The following is an 18,359-nucleotide window of genomic DNA, read 5'->3' as shown; positions in this document are numbered from 1 at the left end:
CCTCTCTCTCTCTCTCTCTCTGTCCCCCCTCTTTCTCTCTCTCTCTCTGTCCCCCCTCTCTCTCTCCCCCCTCTTTCTCTCTCTCTCTCTGTCCCCCCTCTCTCTCTCTCTCTGTCCCCCCTCTCTCTCTCTCTCTGTCCCCCCCTCTCTCTCTCTCTCTCTGTCCCCCCCTCTCTCTCTCTCTCTCTCTGTCCCCCCCTCTCTCTCTCTCTCTCTCTCTGTCCCCCCTCTCTCTCTCTCTCTCTCTCTGTCCCCCCTCTCTCTCTCTCTCTGTCCCCCCTCTCTCTCTCTCTCTCTCTGTCCCCCCTCTCTCTCTGCCGCTCTATCTCTGTCTGCTCCTCTCCTCCTTCTGCCCCCCTCTCTGTTCCCCCCACCCTCTGTCTCTCTCTCTCTCTGACAGTTGAGTGGGAACTCTCAGCACAGTAGCTTTGTGGTTGGCCAGATTTTTTAAAAATTGCAATGACAGTTTCATTTGACAGGTGCTGGGAGCGGGAACAGCAGTTTCTGAACTTTGGGCAGATTCCTGGTTTTCCAGCAGGCTTTTAAAAAAATGTCAGAACCCGCTGGAAGACCCCGAATCTGTCCGAAGTTGAGAAACCGCTGTTTCCACTCCCAGCACTTGTCAGCTGTGAAACTGACAGCGCAAATTTTATAAAAAGCCGGTCTGGAAGAAGAAGACAATGGAAAATTTCTTATCTCTAAAATACATCCGCGGGCCGGATGGAAACCTTTGGTGGGCTAGATCCTGGCCCGTGGGCTGTATGTTCGACAACCCTGAACTAGAAGCTGGATACCATATGGTTTACATTAGAGCTCACTTTGATCAGGGTCCCATCTTCTCCCTGAGATCCTTTATATAGCTTCTTCTGCTTCCCGTTGTTAATGTTAAATATTCTGCAAGGGAGGAAGACACATATTATGAGATCACAATCTAGACATTTAGGCACATGTAAATACATTCCACCTTCAGACCACAGGACAAAAGTGAGACCAATTCATATCTGTTTCTATAACACGCCAGTCTGTGTATCAAACCAGCCAGTTTATCCAGTCAAGGCTATACTGAGTGGTGTGTCAGTATTAGAAGACAACAGTCAGGGGCCTGGGATATATCAGATGGCTACAATGAGGGGTGTGGGGTGTATCAGTGTTACAGTGAGGGATGTGGGATATATCAGTGTTACAGTGAGGGTGTGGGGTATATCAGTGTTACAGTGAGGGATGTGGGATATATCAGTGTTGCAGTGAGGGGTGTGGGGTATATCAGTGTTACAGTGAGGGGTGTGGGGTATATCAGTGTTACAGTGAGGGGTGTGGGGAATATCAGTGTTACAGTGAGGGTGTGGGGTATATCAGTGTTACAGTGAGGGATGTGGGATATATCAGTGTTGCAGTGAGGGGTGTGGGGTATATCAGTGTTACAGTGAGGGGTGTGGGGAATATCAGTGTTACAGTGAGGGATGTGGGATATATCAGTGTTGCAGTGAAGGGTGTGGGGTATATCAGTGTTACAGTGAGGGGTGTGGGGAATATCAGTGTTACAGTGAGGGTGTGGGGTACATCAGTGTTACTGTGAGGGGTGTGGGGTATATCAGTGTTGCAGTGAGGGTGTGGGGTATATCAGTGTTACAGTGAGGGGTGTGGGGTATATCAGTGTTACAGTGACGGGTGTGGGGTATAGCAGTGTTACAGTGAGCAATGTGGGGTATATCAGTGTTACAGTGAGGGGTGTGGGGTATATCAGTGTTACAGTGAGGGTGTGGGGTATATCAGTGTTACAGTGAGGGTGTGGGGTATATCAGTGTTACAGTGAGGAGTGTGGGGTATATCAGTGTTACAGTGAGGGTGTGGGATATATCAGTGTTACAGTGAGGGGTGTGGGGTATAGCAGTGTTACAGTGAGGGTGTGGGGTATATCAGTGTTACACTGAGGGGTGTGGGGTATAGCAGTGTTACACTGAGGGGTGTGGGGTATATCAGTGTTGCAGTGAGGGTGTGGGGTATAGCAGTGTTACACTGAGGGGTGTGGGGTATATCAGTGTTACAGTGAGGGGTGTGGGGTATAGCAGTGTTACAGTGAGCAATGTGGGGTATATCAATGTTGCAGTGAGGGTGTGGGGTATATCAGTGTTGCAGTGAGGGGTGTGCAGTATATCAGTGTTACAGTGAGGGTGTGGGGTATATCAGTGTTACAGTGAGGGGTGTGGGGTATATCAGTGTTACAGTGAGGGGTGTGCAGTATATCAGTGTTACAGTGAGGGGTGTGGGGTATAGCAGTGTTACAGTGAGGGTGTGGGGTATATCAGTGTTACAGTGAGGGGTGTGGGGTATATCAGTGTTACACTGAGGGGTGTGGGGTATAGCAGTGTTACAGTGAGGGGTGTGGGGTATATCAGTGTTACAGTGAGGGTGTGGGGTATATCAGTGTTACACTGAGGGGTGTGGGGTATAGCAGTGTTACAGTGAGGGGTGTGGGGTATATCAGTGTTACAGTGAGGGTGTGGGGTATATCAGTGTTACTGTGAGGGGTGTGGGGTATATCAGTGTTACAGTGAGGGTGTGGGGTATATCAGTGTTACTGTGAGGGGTGTGGGGTATATCAGTGTTACAGTGAGGGTGTGGGGTATATCAGTGTTGCAGTGAGGGTGTGGGGTATATCAGTGTTGCAGTGAGGGTGTGGGGAATATCAATGTTGCAGTGAGGGTGTGGGGAATATCAGTGTTGCAGTGAGGGTGTGGGGTATATCAGTGTTACAGTGAGGGGTGTGGGGTATATCAGTGTTACTGTGAGGGGTGTGGGGTATATCAGTGTTACAGTGAGGGTGTGGGGTATATCAGTGTTACTGTGAGGGGTGTGGGGTATATCAGTGTTACAGTGAGGGTGTGGGGTATATCAGTGTTGCAGTGAGGGTGTGGGGTATATCAGTGTTGCAGTGAGGGTGTGGGGAATATCAATGTTGCAGTGAGGTGTGTGGGCATATGAATGTTATAGAGATGGATGTGGGGTATATCACTGTTACAATGAGGGGTGTGGGGTATTTCAGTGTCACTGTGAAAGTTGTGTCATAGAGTCATAGGGTTATACAGCACAGAAGCAGGCCCTTCGGCCCATCGTGTACATACCGGCCACTTTGCACCTATCTATTCTAATCCCATTTTCCAGCACTTGGCCAGTAGCCTTGTATGCTATGGCGTTTCAAGTGCTCATTTGAATACTTCCTAAATATTGTGAGGGTTCCTGCCTCTACCACCTCTTCAGGCAGTGCGTTCCAGATTCCAACCACCTTCTGCGTGAAAAAAGTTTTTTCTCAAATCCCCTCTAAACCGCCTGTCCCTTACCTTAAATCTATGCCCACTGGTTATTGACCCCTCCATTAAGGGAAAAAGTTTCTTCCTATCATAATTTTGTATACCTCAATCAGGTCCTCCTCAGCCTTCTCTGCTCCAAGGAAAACAACCCTAGACTATCCAGTCTCTCTTCATAGCTGAAATTCTTCAGTCCAGGCAACATCCTGGTGAATCTCCTCTGCACCCTCTCCAGTGCAATCACATCCTTCCTATAGTGTGGCATCCAGAACTGTACACAGTACTCCAGCTGTGGCCTAACTAGCCTTTATACAGCTCCATCATAACCTCCCTGCTCTTATATTCTATGCCTCGGCTAATAAAGGCAAGTATCCCATATGCCTTCCTAACCACCTTATCTATCTGTGCTGCTGCCTTCAGTGATCTATGGACAAGTACACCAAGGTCCCTCTGTACTTCCTAGGGTCTTACCATCCATTGTATATTCTCTTGCCTTGTTTGTCCTCCCAAAATGCATCACCTCACACTTCTCAGGACTAAATTTCATTTGCCACTGCTCCGCCCATCTTCCCAGCACATCTATATAGTCCTGTGATCTAAGGCTTTCCTCCTCACTATTTACAATACCACCAATTTTCGTGTTGGCCCTGAACTCTCACTATTTCCTTTTGAATGACTCCCACTGGTCTGATGTCGACTTTCCTACAAGTAGCTGCTCCCAGTCCAATTTGGCCAGATCCTGTTTTATCATACTGAAATTGGCCTGCCCTCAATTCAGTACCTTTATTTCTGGTCCATCTTTGTCCTTTTCCATAACTACCTTAAATCATACAGAGTTATGGTCACAATCCCCGAAATGCTCCCCCACCGACACTTCTGCCACTTGTCCGGCTTCATTCCTTAAGATTAGGTCCAGTACTGCCCCTTCCCTTGTAGGACCTTCTACCCGCTGGCTCAAAAATCTCTCCTGGATGCACTTTAAGAATTTCGCCCCTTTTAAGCCATTTGCACTAAGACTATCCCAGTTAATACTGGGGAAGTTGAAATCCCCTACTACTATTACCCGATTATTTTTATACCTCTCTGAGATTTGCCTACATATCTGCTGCTTTATCTCTCCCTGACTGTTTGGAGGTCTTTAGTACACTCCCAACAAAGTGATTGCCCCCTTTTTGTTTTTGAGTTCTACCCATATGGCCTCCTTTGAGGAACCTTCTAAGATATCATCCCTCCTTCCTGCAGTGATTGACTCCTTGATCAATAGTGCAATGCCACCTCCTCTTTTACACCCCCCCACCCCCACCTCACCCCAAACCCTTGTCACGCCTGAAGATTCTATACTCTGGAATATTGAGCTGTCAGTCCTGCTCTTCCCTCAACCATGTCTCTGTGATAGCAATAGTATCATATTCCCATGTGTTAGTCAACAGCCTCAATTCATCTGCCTTACTTGTAAGACTCCTTGTGTTAAAATAGATGCAATCCAGCCTTGCATTATTCGCTTGTGCCTTAACAGGTCTATATTTGCTCTGCCTTTCAGACTGACTTAGTTGCTCTTCTATATTTGGCTGTCCATCACCCACTACTGTACCTCCACCCTGTATCTCATCCCCCTGCCAAAGTATTTTGAACCCCCCCCCCCGCCAACCGCACTAGCAAAACTCCCAGCAAGGATGTTGGTCCCGTTCTGGTTCAGGTGCAACCCGTCCAACTTGTACAGGTCCCATCTTCGCCAGAAACAGACCCAGTGATCCAGAAAACTAAAGCCCTCCATCCTGCACCATCTCCTCAACCATGCATTCATCTGCTCTATCCTCCTATTCCGATACTCACCAGCACGTGGCACAAGGAGTAATCCAGAGATTACAACCTTTGAGGTCCTGCTTTTTAATCTGCTACCTAGCTCCCTAAATTCTTGTTGCAGGAGCTTATCCCTCTTTCTACCTATGTCATTGGTACCAATGTGAACCACAACCTCTAACTGTTCACCCTCCCCCTTCAGAATGTCCTGCATCCACTCCGTGACATCCTTGACCCTAGCACCAGGGAGGCAACATAACCATCCTGGAGTCACGTCTGCGGCCACAGAAACGCCTATCTTCACCCCTTACGATAGAATCCCCTATCACTATAGCTCTCTCACTCTTTTTCCTTCCCTCCTGTGCAACTGAGCCACCCGTGGTGCCACAGACTAGGTTCTTGCTGCATTCCCCTGAGAAGCTATCTCCCACGCTAGTATCCAAAGCGGACAATTTATTAGAGAGGGAGATAGACCCAGGGGACTCCTGCATTAGCTGCCTAGTTCTTCTACTCTGCCTTTCTTACCCATTCCCTTTCTGCCTGAGTAGTCTTTATCTGCGGTGTGACCACCTCCTTGTATGTGCTATCCAAGATGATCTCAGCCTCGCAGATGCTCAACAGTGCCCCCAACCGTTGCTCCAGATCCGAAACGTGGATTTTGAGTAGCTTCAGCTGGAGACACTTCCTGCACGTGTTCGCCCTGGACACTGGATGTGTCCCTGACTTCCCACATTGCACAGGAGGACTTCACGCCAAGTTGCCCTGCCATGATTTACCGGTAATTTATTCCCTTAAACGTGGCATGATTCAGTATTGCAGTGAACATTGCGGGTATAAATCAGTGTTACCCGTGAAGATTTTGAGTAGTTTATACTGTGTTACATTGTGTTGTGCTGTCTGTAATGGCCCGCTGTGGGACCTGCACTGCTTTTCCTTGCACACCCTGTTTTTGCCTGCACCTGATGCTGGCTGCAGCACATGCAACTCACACTCACCGAATGCTTCTGTCCTGGCATCCGACCGCAGCATACTTGCATGTGGAATCCACATCCATGTCGTAGAGAGTCGTCTTTCGGACCACATGGTGGGTTCGGGTGAACTGAATGCGTTCAGCAGACTGTTGGGATTGAACATGGAAGGATTAGCACCACACTCAGACTCGCGCAGGGCTATGTGATGTTTACAGAGAGAACCGCACCAGGCTTGGAGGGCCTACAAACATCTTCTGGGAGAATCCCTTCAGATATTAACACATTTCGGGGATTCCCAGCAAGTATCAGCAAACCTTGTGGGAAGCACCGAAACACTGACATGATCCTGGATATCCCCTGTGTTAACATCTGGAGGACTGGGTCAGCTACTTAAAGAAAACAACAGAGTAATGTGGAAACGGTACAGAAACAGAAGCAATATGCTCGTCAGTTAACAAATGTAGAGTACAGGATTTGTTAGATTATAATCCCTGCAACATTCTGAGATCATTTGCTAACAGCAGCACTTTTATTTGGTTCCTCCAACATTTCGTCTCATGTGCATTGCCGATTTTAATCACACCACCATTGGCAGCATTGCCCTCAGCTGCCTGGGCCCTAAGCTCTGGAATTGCCTCCGTAAACCTCTCAGTCCCTATATACATCTCTCTCCTTTAAGACACTTCATAAAACCTACCTGTGAGCAAGCTTTTGGCCACATACCCTAAGTATCTGCTTACAGAAATAAATACAGGTTGTTCTGGTTTTGTATTTGATACCATGTATTTCACAGAGACATTATGAGAATATTTAGATAATGTTTACATTTCTGTGAGTGCCTGTGGTGGGAGATAGCTGTGCTCATGTAGCTGACAGTGCGTGTGTGTCATGAGCAGAAAGCTGGGCACAGTGAGGTTGATTTTAACTCTACCCACCTGATGCAAAATGGGCAGGTGGGTATTTAAACCTGTACAGGTTAGTCACCTGCTTGGAACTGCACAGTAAGATCACACGTGGCTGAAACTAGAGCTCTGAAGAATATAATGAGGGTGTGGGAAATATGAGTGTTAGAGTGAGGGGTGAGGGATATTCCAGTGTTACAGTGAGGGATGTGGGGTATATCAGAGTTACAGTGAGGGGTATGGGAGATTGATGGATATCAGTGTTACAGTGAGCTGTATGGTGTATTTCAGAGTGTTAGACTTAGGGGTGGGATATATCAAAGTGTTCCAATGAGGGGTGTTGGGTATACCAGCGTTACAGTGAGGCGTGTGGGGCGTATCAGCAATACAGTAAGGGGTGTGGGATATATCAAGAGTGTTAGATTGAGGGTGTCGGGTATATTGCAGTGTTACAGTGAGGGGTGTGGGGTATATCAGTGTTACAGTGAGGAATGTGGGGTATATCAGTGTTACAGTGAGGAATGTGGGGTATATCAGTGTGACAGTGAGGGGTGTGGGGTATATCAGTGTTACAGTGAGGGGTGTGGGCTATATCAGTGTTACAGTGAGGGGTGTGGGGTATATCAGTGTTACAGTGAGGGGTGTGGGATATATCAGTGTTACAGTGAGGGGTGTGGGATATATCAGTGTTACAGTGAGGGGTGTGGGGTATATCAGTGTTACAGTGAGGGGTGTGGACTATATCAGTGTTACAGTGAGGGGTGTGGACTATATCAGTGTTACAGTGAGGGGTGTGGGGTATATCAGTGTTACAGTGAGGGGTGTGGGCTATATCAGTGTTACAGTGAGGGGTGTGGGGTATATCAGTGTTACAGTGAGGGGTGTGGGCTATATCAGTGTTACAGTGAGGGGTGTGGGGTATATCAGTGTTACAGTGAGGGGTGTGGGGTATATCAGTGTTACAGTGAGGGGTGTGGGCTATATCAGTGTTACAGTGAGGGGTGTGGCATATATCAGCATTACAGTGTGTAATGTGGAGTATATCAGTGTGTTACATAGTGGGGTGTGGGGTATATCAGGAGTATTAAGACTGAGGGTATGTGGTTATCAAACTATTCGAAGAGAGATGTGCAGTATTTCAGTGTTACAGTAAGAGGTGTGGGGTATATCAGTGTTACATTGAGGGGTGTGTATTATATTAGAGTTTGTTACAGTGAGGAATGTAAGTATATCAGAGACTGTTACAGTGAGGGGTGTTGGGTGTATTAGTGTTACAGTGAGGGGTGTTGGGTGTATTAGTGTTACAGTGAGGGGTGTGGGGTGTATTAGTGTTACAGTGAGGGGTGTGGGGTGTATTAGTGTTACAGTGAGGGGTGTTGGGTGTATTAGTGTTACAGTGAGGGGTGTGGGGTGTATTAGTGTTACAGTGAGGAGTGTTGGGTGTATTAGTGTTACAGTGAGGGGTGTGGGGTGTATTAGTGTTACAGTGAGGGGTGTTGGGTGTATTAGTGTTACAGTGAGGGGTGTGGGGTGTATTAGTGTTACAGTGAGGGGTGTGGGGTGTATTAGTGTTACAGTGAGGGGTGTGGGGTGTATTAGTGTTACAGTGAGGGGTGTGGGGTGTATTAGTGTTACAGTGAGGGGTGTGGGGTGTATTAGTGTTACAGTGAGGGGTGTGGGGTGTATTAGTGTTACAGTGAGGGGTGTGGGGTGTATTAGTGTTACAGTGAGGAGTGTTGGGTGTATTAGTGTTACAGTGAGGGGTGTTGGGTGTATTAGTGTTACAGTGAGGGGTGTGGGGTGTATTAGTGTTACAGTGAGGGGTGTTGGGTGTATTAGTGTTACAGTGAGGGGTGTTGGGTGTATTAGTGTTACAGTGCGGGTTGTGGGGTGTATTAGTGTTACAGTGAGGGGTGTGGGGTGTATTAGTGTTACAGTGAGGGGTGTTGGGTGTATTACAGTACAGTGAGGAGTGTTGGGTGTATTAGTGTTACAGTGAGGGGTGTTGGGTGTATTAGTGTTACAGTAAGGAGTGTTGGGTGTATTAGTGTTACAGTGAGGGGTGTGGGGTGTATTAGTGTTACAGTAAGGAGTGTTGGGTGTATTCGTGTTGCAGTGAGGGGTGTATTCGTGTTACAGTGAGGGGTGTTGGGTGTATTAGTGTTACAGTGAGGGGTGTTGGGTGTATTCGTGTTACAGTGAGGGGTGTTGGGTGTATTCGTGTTACAGTGAGGGGTGTTGGGTGTATTCGTGTTACAGTGAGGGGTGTTGGGTGTATTCGTGTTACAGTGAGGGGTGTTGGGTGTATTAGTGTTACAGTGAGGGGTGTTGGGTGTATTCGTGTTACAGTGAGGGGTGTTGGGTGTATTCGTGTTACAGTGAGGGGTGTTGGGTGTATTAGTCTCACAGTGAGGGGTGTTGGGTGTATGAGTGTCACAGTGAGGGGTGTTGGGTGTATTCGTGTTACAGAGAGGGGTGTTGGGTGTATTAGTGTTACAGTGAGGGGTGTTGGGTGTATTCGTGTCACAGTGAGGGGTGTTGGGTGTATTAGTGTCACAGAGAGGGGTGTTGGGTGTATTAGTGTTACAGTGAGGGGTGTTGGGTGTATTAGTGTTACAGTGAGGGGTGTTGGGTGTATTAGTGTTACAGTGAGGGGTGTTGGGTGTATTAGTGTTACAGTAAGGAGTGTTGGGTGTATTAGTGTTACAGTGAGGGGTGTGGGGTGTATTAGTGTTACAGTAAGGAGTGTTGGGTGTATTCGTGTTGCAGTGAGGGGTGTATTAGTGTTACAGTAAGGAGTGTTGGGTGTATTAGTGTTACAGTTAGGGGTGTTGGGTGTATTCGTGTTACAGTGAGGGGTGTTGGGTGTATTCGTGTTACAGTGAGGGGTGTTGGGTGTATTCGTGTTACAGTGAGGGGTGTTGGGTGTATTCGTGTTACAGTGAGGGGTGTTGGGTGTATTAGTGTTACAGTGAGGGGTGTTGGGTGTATTCGTGTTACAGTGAGGGGTGTTGGGTGTATTAGTGTTACAGTGAGGGGTGTTGGGTGTATGAGTGTCACAGTGAGGGGTGTTGGGTGTATTCGTGTTACAGAGAGGGGTGTTGGGTGTATTAGTGTTACAGTGAGGGGTGTTGGGTGTATTCGTGTTACAGTGAGGGGTGTTGGGTGTATTCGTGTTACAGTGAGGGGTGTTGGGTGTATTAGTGTTACAGTGAGGGGTGTTGGGTGTATGAGTGTCACAGTGAGGGGTGTTGGGTGTATTCGTGTTACAGAGAGGGGTGTTGGGTGTATTAGTGTTACAGTGAGGGGTGTTGGGTGTATTCGTGTTACAGTGAGGGGTGTTGGGTGTATTAGTGTTACAGTGAGGGGTGTTGGGTGTATGAGTGTCACAGTGAGGGGTGTTGGGTGTATTCGTGTTACAGTGAGGGGTGTTGGGTGTATTAGTGTTACAGTGAGGGGTGTTGAGTGTATTAGTGTTACTGTGAGGGGTGTTGGGTGTATTAGTGTTACAGTGAGGGGTGTGGGGTGTATTAGTGTTACAGTGAGGGGTGTTGGGTGTATTAGTGTTACAGTGAGGGGTGTTGGGTGTATTAGTGTTACAGTGCGGGTTGTGGGGTGTATTAGTGTTACAGTGAGGGGTGTGGGGTGTATTAGTGTTACAGTGAGGGGTGTTGGGTGTATTACAGTACAGTGAGGAGTGTTGGGTGTATTAGTGTTACAGTGAGGGGTGTTGGGTGTATTAGTGTTACAGTAAGGAGTGTTGGGTGTATTAGTGTTACAGTGAGGGGTGTGGGGTGTATTAGTGTTACAGTAAGGAGTGTTGGGTGTATTCGTGTTGCAGTGAGGGGTGTATTAGTGTTACAGTAAGGAGTGTTGGGTGTATTAGTGTTACAGTGAGGGGTGTTGGGTGTATTAGTGTTACAGTGAGGGGTGTTGGGTGTATTCGTGTTACAGTGAGGGGTGTTGGGTGTATTCGTGTTACAGTGAAGGGTGTTGGGTGTATTAGTGTTACAGTGAGGGGTGTTGGGTGTATTAGTGTTACAGTGAGGGGTGTTGGGTGTATTCGTGTTACAGTGAGGGGTGTTGGGTGTATTCGTGTTACAGTGAGGGGTGTTGGGTGTATTCGTGTTACAGTGAGGGGTGTTGGGTGTATTAGTCTCACAGTGAGGGGTGTTGGGTGTATGAGTGTCACAGTGAGGGGTGTTGGGTGTATTCGTGTTACAGAGAGGGGTGTTGGGTGTATTAGTGTTACAGTGAGGGGTGTTGGGTGTATTCGTGTTACAGTGAGGGGTGTTGGGTGTATTAGTGTCACAGAGAGGGGTGTTGGGTGTATTAGTGTTACAGTGAGGGGTGTTGGGTGTATTCGTGTTACAGTGAGGGGTGTTGGGTGTATTAGTGTTACAGTGAGGGGTGTTGGGTGTATTAGTGTTACAATAAGGAGTGTTGGGTGTATTAGTGTTACAGTGAGGGGTGTGGGGTGTATTAGTGTTACAGTAAGGAGTGTTGGGTGTATTCGTGTTGCAGTGAGGGGTGTATTAGTGTTACAGTAAGGAGTGTTGGGTGTATTAGTGTTACAGTGAGGGGTGTTGGGTGTATTAGTGTTACAGTGAGGAGTGTATTCGTGTTACAGTGAGGGGTGTTGGATGTATTCGTGTTACAGTGAGGGGTGTTGGGTGTATTCGTGTTACAGTGAGGGGTGTTGGGTGTATTAGTGTTACAGTGAGGGGTGTTGGGTGTATTAGTGTTACAGTGAGGGGTGTTGGGTGTATTCGTGTTACAGTGAGGGGTGTTGGGTGTATTAGTGTTACAGTGAGGGGTGTTGGGTGTATGAGTGTCACAGTGAGGGGTGTTGGGTGTATTCGTGTTACAGTGAGGGGTGTTGGGTGTATTCGTGTTACAGTGAGGGGTGTTGGGTGTATTCGTGTTACAGTGAGGGGTGTGGGGTGTATTCGTGTTACAGTGAGGGGTGTTGGGTGTATTAGTGTTACAGTGAGGGGTGTTGGGTGTATTCGTGTTACAGTGAGGGGTGTTGGGTGTATTCGTGTTACAGTGAGGGGTGTTGGGTGTATTCGTGTTACAGTGAGGGGTGTTGGGTGTATTAGTGTTACAGTGAGGGGTGTTGGGTGTATTCGTGTTACAGTGAGGGGTGTTGGGTGTATTAGTGTTACAGTGAGGGATGTTGGGTGTATGAGTGTCACAGTGAGGGGTGTTGGGTGTATTCGTGTTACAGAGAGGGGTGTTGGGTGTATTAGTGTTACAGTGAGGGGTGTTGGGTGTATTCGTGTTACAGTGAGGGGTGTTGGGTGTATTCGTGTTACAGTGAGGGGTGTTGGGTGTATTAGTGTTACAGTGAGGGGTGTGGGGTGTATTAGTGTTACAGTGAGGGGTGTTGGGTGTATTAGTGTTACAGTGAGGGGTGTTGGGTGTATTAGTGTTACAGTGAGGAGTGTTGGGTGTATTCGTGTTACAGAGAGGGGTGTTGGGTGTATTTGTGTTACAGTGAGGGGTGTTGGGTGTATTAGTGTTACAGTGAGGGGTGTTGGGTGTATGAGTGTTACAGTGAGGGGTGTTGGGTGTATTAGTGTTACAGTGAGGGGTGTTGGGTGTTTGAGTGTTACAGTGAGGGGTGTTGGGTGTATTCGTGATACAGAGAGGGGTGTTGGGTGTATTCGTGATACAGAGAGGGGTGTTGGGTGTATTCGTGTTACAGAGAGGGGTGTTGGGTGTATTAGTGTCACAGAGAGGGGTGTTGGCTGTATTAGTGTTACAGTGAGGGGTGTTGGCTGTATTCGTGATACAGAGAGGGGTGTTGGGTGTATTCATGTTACAGAGAGGGGTGTTGGGTGTATTAGTGTTACAGTGAGGGGTGTTGGGTGTATTCGTGTTACAGTGAGGGGTGTTGGGTGTATTAGTGTTACAGTGAGGGGTGTTGGGTGTATGAGTGTCACAGTGAGGGGTGTTGGGTGTATGAGTGTCACAGTGAGGGGTGTTGGGTGTATGAGTGTCACAGTGAGGGGTGTTGGGTGTATGAGTGTCACAGTGAGGGGTGTTGGGTGTATGAGTGTTACAGTGAGGGGTGTTGGGTGTATTAGTGTTACAGTGAGGGGTGTTGGGTGTATGAGTGTCACAGTGAGGGAGTTGGGTGTATGAGTGTTACAGAGAGGGGTGTTGGGTGTATTCGTGTTACAGAGAGGGGTGTTGGGTGTACTAGTGTTACAGAGAGGGGTGTTGGGTGTATTAGTGTTACAGTGAGGGGTGTTGGGTGTATTCGTGATACAGAGAGGGGTGTTGGGTGTATTCGTGTTACAGAGAGGGGTGTTGGGTGTATTAATGTTACAGTGAGGGGTGTTGGGTGTATTAGTGTTACAGTGAGGAGTGTTGAGTGTATTAGTGTTACAGTGAGGGGTGTTGGGTGTATTAGTGTTACAGTGAGGGGTGTGGGGTTTATCAATGTTACAGAGTTTAGGCAGATTTGGTTCTAGTTCATCAATCGGAACCTGTTTGCATTTTAACTCTGGCCTGAGTAGGAATGCTACTTTAGGTGAGTATGAGTGTGCAGATTGCTTCCACGGTTTGTGCACTTGGTGCTTGTTACTTACCACCATTCACAGGCTGCAGAGAAATGCACTGTGATGGCAGGGGCCCTGGTAAAACACGGGCATGCCTGTGGATTTCGAATGTTCGTGAACAGTTGCTAAATGCTGTGCTCCGTCTCTCTGCATTGCTGCATCACGTTTACACTGAAATGCCTGGCAACATAACATTGACTGTGCAAGGGATCTGAGTAATGTCAGGGATAGTCATTATCTGTGGGCCATTTAAACAGTCTGAGTGACAGTTCAGCTCTCCTGCATCAGCTGGGTCAGTAACTCCTCCCAAACAGTTACTGAAGTCATTGGCACTCACAATCTAAAACTACAAAAGTTTAAAGTAACAACAGGCAGACAGACAGAAAACAGGATAAAGAGAGTTTGATTTCTGAACAGATATAGAGGAAGATCTCTGTTATTCTTCAGAAGTCAGTTTGATTCTGTGGTCAGTGAATTGAATGACAATGGACAGAACCACGAGGTGCAATGTAGTGCCCATTAGTGTCTAGTTACGTGTGGATTCGTGCCCACTTGGAAATGGATTGAGAATGAACTGTATAGTTTCAGAAAGAATCCTTGCAGCTGACAAAGGAGACTTTCATCCCAATGGCATGGGCTGCAGTTGAACCATCAATCAAATCAATGTTCCACACACAAGACGAGCTCCTCAATCTTTACTTTTAAGACACAGGCTTTGCTTTTCTCCCAAATATACAGGTATGTTCCAGAGTCAATTAAATGAATACAAACTACATTTGCTGAATTCTTCACTCAGGTTGAAGCACATTTATGACCCACTTCATGTGTTCTGAAATCAAATATACCTTGGCTATTTGCAAAGTAAAGCTCCCTCTAATCCACTCTGAAGAAGTAACAATCCTAACGATCATACTACACATCAACCATCTGAACCCCTCGATTAGATTCCAGTCTGTAACTCACTCCCGGGTATCCATTATTCTATATATAAACCATCTAAACCCCTCGATTAGATTCCAGTCTGTAACTCACTCCCGGGTATCCATTATTCTATATATAAACCATGTGAACCTCTTGATTAGATTCCAGTCTGTAACTCACTCCCAGGTATCCATTATTCTATAAATAAACCATCTGAACCCCTCGATTAGATTCCAGTCTGTAACTCACTCCCGGGTTTCCGTTAATCTATATATAAACCATCTGAACCCCTCGATTAGATTCCAGTCTGTAACGCAATCCCGGGTTTCCATTATTCTATATATAAACCATCTGAACCCCTCGATTAGATTCCAGTCTGTAACTCACTCCCGGGTATCCATTATTCTATATATAAACCATCTGAACCCCTCGATTAGATTCCAGTCTGTAACGCACTCCCGGGTTTCCATTATTCTATATATAAACCATCTGAACCCCTCGATTAGATTCCAGCCTGTAACTCACTCCCGGTTATCCATTATTCTATATATAAACCATATGAACCCCTCAATTAGATTCCAGTCTGTAACTCACTCCCGGGTTTCCATTAATCTATATATAAACCATCTGAACCCCTCGATTAGATTCCAGTCTGTAACTCACTCCCGGGTTTCCATTAATCTATATATAAACCATCTGAACCCCTCGATTAGATTCCAGTCTGTAACTCACTCCCGGGTATCCATTATTCTATATATAAACCATATGAACCCCTCAATTAGATTCCAGTCTGTAACTCACTCCCGGGTTTCCATTAATCTATATATAAACCATCTGAACCCCTCGATTAGATTCCAGTCTGTAACTCACTCCCGGGTATCCATTATTCTATATATAAACCATATGAACCCCTCAATTAGATTCCAGTCTGTAACTCACTCCCGGGTATCCATTATTCTATATATAAACCATCTGAACCCCTCGATTAGATTCCAGTCTGTAACGCACTCCCGGGTTTCCATTATTCTATATATAAACCATCTGAACCCCTCGATTAGATTCCAGTCTGTAACGCACTCCCGGGTTTCCATTATTCTAAATATAAACCATCTGACCCCTCGATTAGATTCCAGTCTGTAACTCACTCCCGGGTATCCATTATTCTATATATAAACCATCTGAACCCCTCAATTAGATTCCAGTCTGTAACTCACGCCCGGGTATCCATTAATCTATATATAAACTGTCTGAACCCCTTGATTAGATTTCAGTCTGTAACTCACGCCTGGGTATCCATTATTCTATATATAAACCATCTGAACCCCTCGATTAGATTCCAGTCTGTAACTCACTCCCGGGTATCCATTATTCTATATATAAACCATCTGAACCCCTCGATTAGATTCCAGTCTGTAACTCACGCCCGGGTATCCATTAATCTATATATAAACTGTCTGAACCCCTTGATTAGATTCCAGTCTGTAACTCACGCCTGGGTATCCATTATTCTATATATAAACCATCTGAACCCCTCGATTAGATTCCAGTCTGTAACTCACTCCTGGGTATCCATTATTCTATATATAAACCATCTGAACCCCTCGATTAGATTCCAGTCTGTAACTCACTCCCGGGTATCCATTATTCTATATATAAACCATCTGAACCCCTTGATTAGATTCCAGTCTGTAACTCACTCCCGGGTATCCATTGTTCTATATATAAACCATCTGAACCCCTTGATTAGATTCCAGTCTGTAACTCACTCCCGGGTATCCATTGTTCTATATATAAACCATCTGAACCCCTTGATTAGATTCCAGTCTGTAACTCACTCCCGGGTATCCATTATTCTATATATAAACCATCTGAACCCCTCGATTAGATTCCAGTCTGTAACTCACTCCCGGGTATCCATTATTCTATATATAAACCATCTGAACCCCTCGATTAGATTCCAGTCTGTAACTCACTCCCGGGTATCCATTATTCTATATATAAACTGTCTGAACCCCTTGATTAGATTCCAGTCTGTAACTCACTCCCGGGTATCCATTATTCTATATGTAAACCATCTGAACCCCTCGATTAGATTCCAGTCTGTAACTCACTCCCGGGTATCCATTATTCTATATATAAACCATCTGAACCCCTCGATTAGATTCCAGTCTGTAACTCACTCCCGGTTATCCATTATTCTATATATAAACCATCTGAACCCCTCGATTAGATTCCAGTCTGTAACTCACTCCCGGTTATCCATTATTCTATATATAAACCATCCGAACCCCTCGATTAGATTCCAGTCTGTAACTAAGCCCCAGGTTTCCATTATTCTATATATAAACCATCCGAACCCCTCGATTAGATTCCAATCTGTAACTCACTCCCAGTTATCCATTATTCTATATATAAACCATCCGAACCCCTCGATTAGATTCCAGTCTGTAACTAAGCCCCAGGTTTCCATTATTCTATATATAAACCATCTGAACCCCTCGATTAGATTCCAGTCTGTAACTAAGCCCCAGGTTTCCATTATTCTATATATAAACCATCCGAACCCCTCGATTAGATTCCAATCTGTAACTCACTCCCAGTTATCCATTATTCTATATATAAACCATCCGAACCCCTCGATTAGATTCCAGTCTGTAACTCACTCCCGGGTATCCATTATTCTATATATAAACCATCTGAACCCCTCGATTAGATTCCAGTCTATAACTCACGCCCGGGTATCCATTATTCTATATATAAACCATCTGAACCCCTCGATTAGATTCCAGTCTGTAACTCACGCCCGGGTATCCATTATTCTATATATAAACCATCTGAACCCCTCGATTAGATTCCAGTCTGTAACTCACGCCCGGGTATCCATTAATCCATATATAAACCATCTGAACCCCTCGATTAGATTCCAGTCTGTAACTCACTCCCGGGTATCCATTAATCTATATGTAAACCATCCGAACCCCTCGATTAGATTCCGGTCTGTAACTCACGCCCGGGTATCCATTAATCTATATGTAAACCATCTGAACCTCTCGATTAGATTCCAGTCTGTAACTCACTCCCGGGTATGTGTGTATAGCATCACTATCTGTTACCTTCTGTGCTGTCCGGAAGTAAATGCTCTTGTCTGCACCACAGGTGATCATCCTGACGTTCCCATCATTTGCTGTGAAGAAGAAAGGAAGGTGACTGCGTTGCCATGGTAACTTGCAATTGTCAATGGGCTTATTTATGTTCCCAGTTTCACTGAACAAGAAGAAAAACATCAGCTTTCTGATTTGCAGGGGAGCAGGACTGCTGCCAAAACAGTCATGAATCTTTCCACCACGACTAACCTGCCTTTGGCCAACTCGCCCATCAGCCTGTTTACTCAGGAAGGACACAGCATGCAAAGCAGGTGAAGCTGATGCAATAATTCTGCTGTGTCCGTTTGTGCCAAGAGCGAGGCACTTCCTCACAGCAGTACCAGCAATCACTGGGAACCCACAAACACATATATCGGAAGCTCTGTCAAATCAGATGTGAAAATACAGCCTCTGCAACTGTCTTCACTGGTTAAATGTGGACAACTTACTGCCACCTGGTACTGTACAGTGTGGCTCAGTGTCAGCTACTGTTCATGGGTAGCACCTTTCACAACCACTGAACATTTCAAAGCACTTTACAGCCAATTAAGTACTTTTTGAAGTGTAGTTACTGTTGTAATGTAAGAAACACGGCAGCCAATTTGCACACAGCAAGCTCCCACAATGAGATAATGACCAAATAATCTGTTTTAGCAACACTGGTGGAGAGATAAATGTTAGCCAGGGCACGGAGATAAATTTTCTGCTCTTCTTCGAAACAGTGCCATTGGATCTTTTACCCCACCTG

General features: G+C 46.1%; 1 protein-coding gene across 3 annotated transcripts in view; it reads right to left on the bottom strand.

The window, feature by feature from the left end:
• Positions 1 to 18,359, bottom strand: part of mapkbp1 (mitogen-activated protein kinase binding protein 1) — a 368,915-nt gene that overhangs the window by 164,840 nt on the left and 185,716 nt on the right. For all 3 annotated transcript variants that reach the window (XM_068039616.1, XM_068039618.1, XM_068039619.1), the window contains exons 14-16: positions 17,582 to 17,652; positions 6,101 to 6,222; positions 819 to 894 (exon numbers count right to left, since the gene is read on the bottom strand). In XM_068039616.1, the coding sequence (XP_067895717.1) occupies positions 819 to 894; positions 6,101 to 6,222; positions 17,582 to 17,652 (269 nt within the window). The remainder of the gene's footprint in view (positions 1 to 818; positions 895 to 6,100; positions 6,223 to 17,581; positions 17,653 to 18,359) is intronic.

This window comes from Heterodontus francisci, chromosome 9 (genome assembly GCF_036365525.1).
Source record: "Heterodontus francisci isolate sHetFra1 chromosome 9, sHetFra1.hap1, whole genome shotgun sequence".
In the NCBI taxonomy this organism is placed as follows: domain Eukaryota; kingdom Metazoa; phylum Chordata; class Chondrichthyes; order Heterodontiformes; family Heterodontidae; genus Heterodontus; species Heterodontus francisci.
This window is presented reverse-complemented; position numbering and strand designations above follow the sequence as displayed.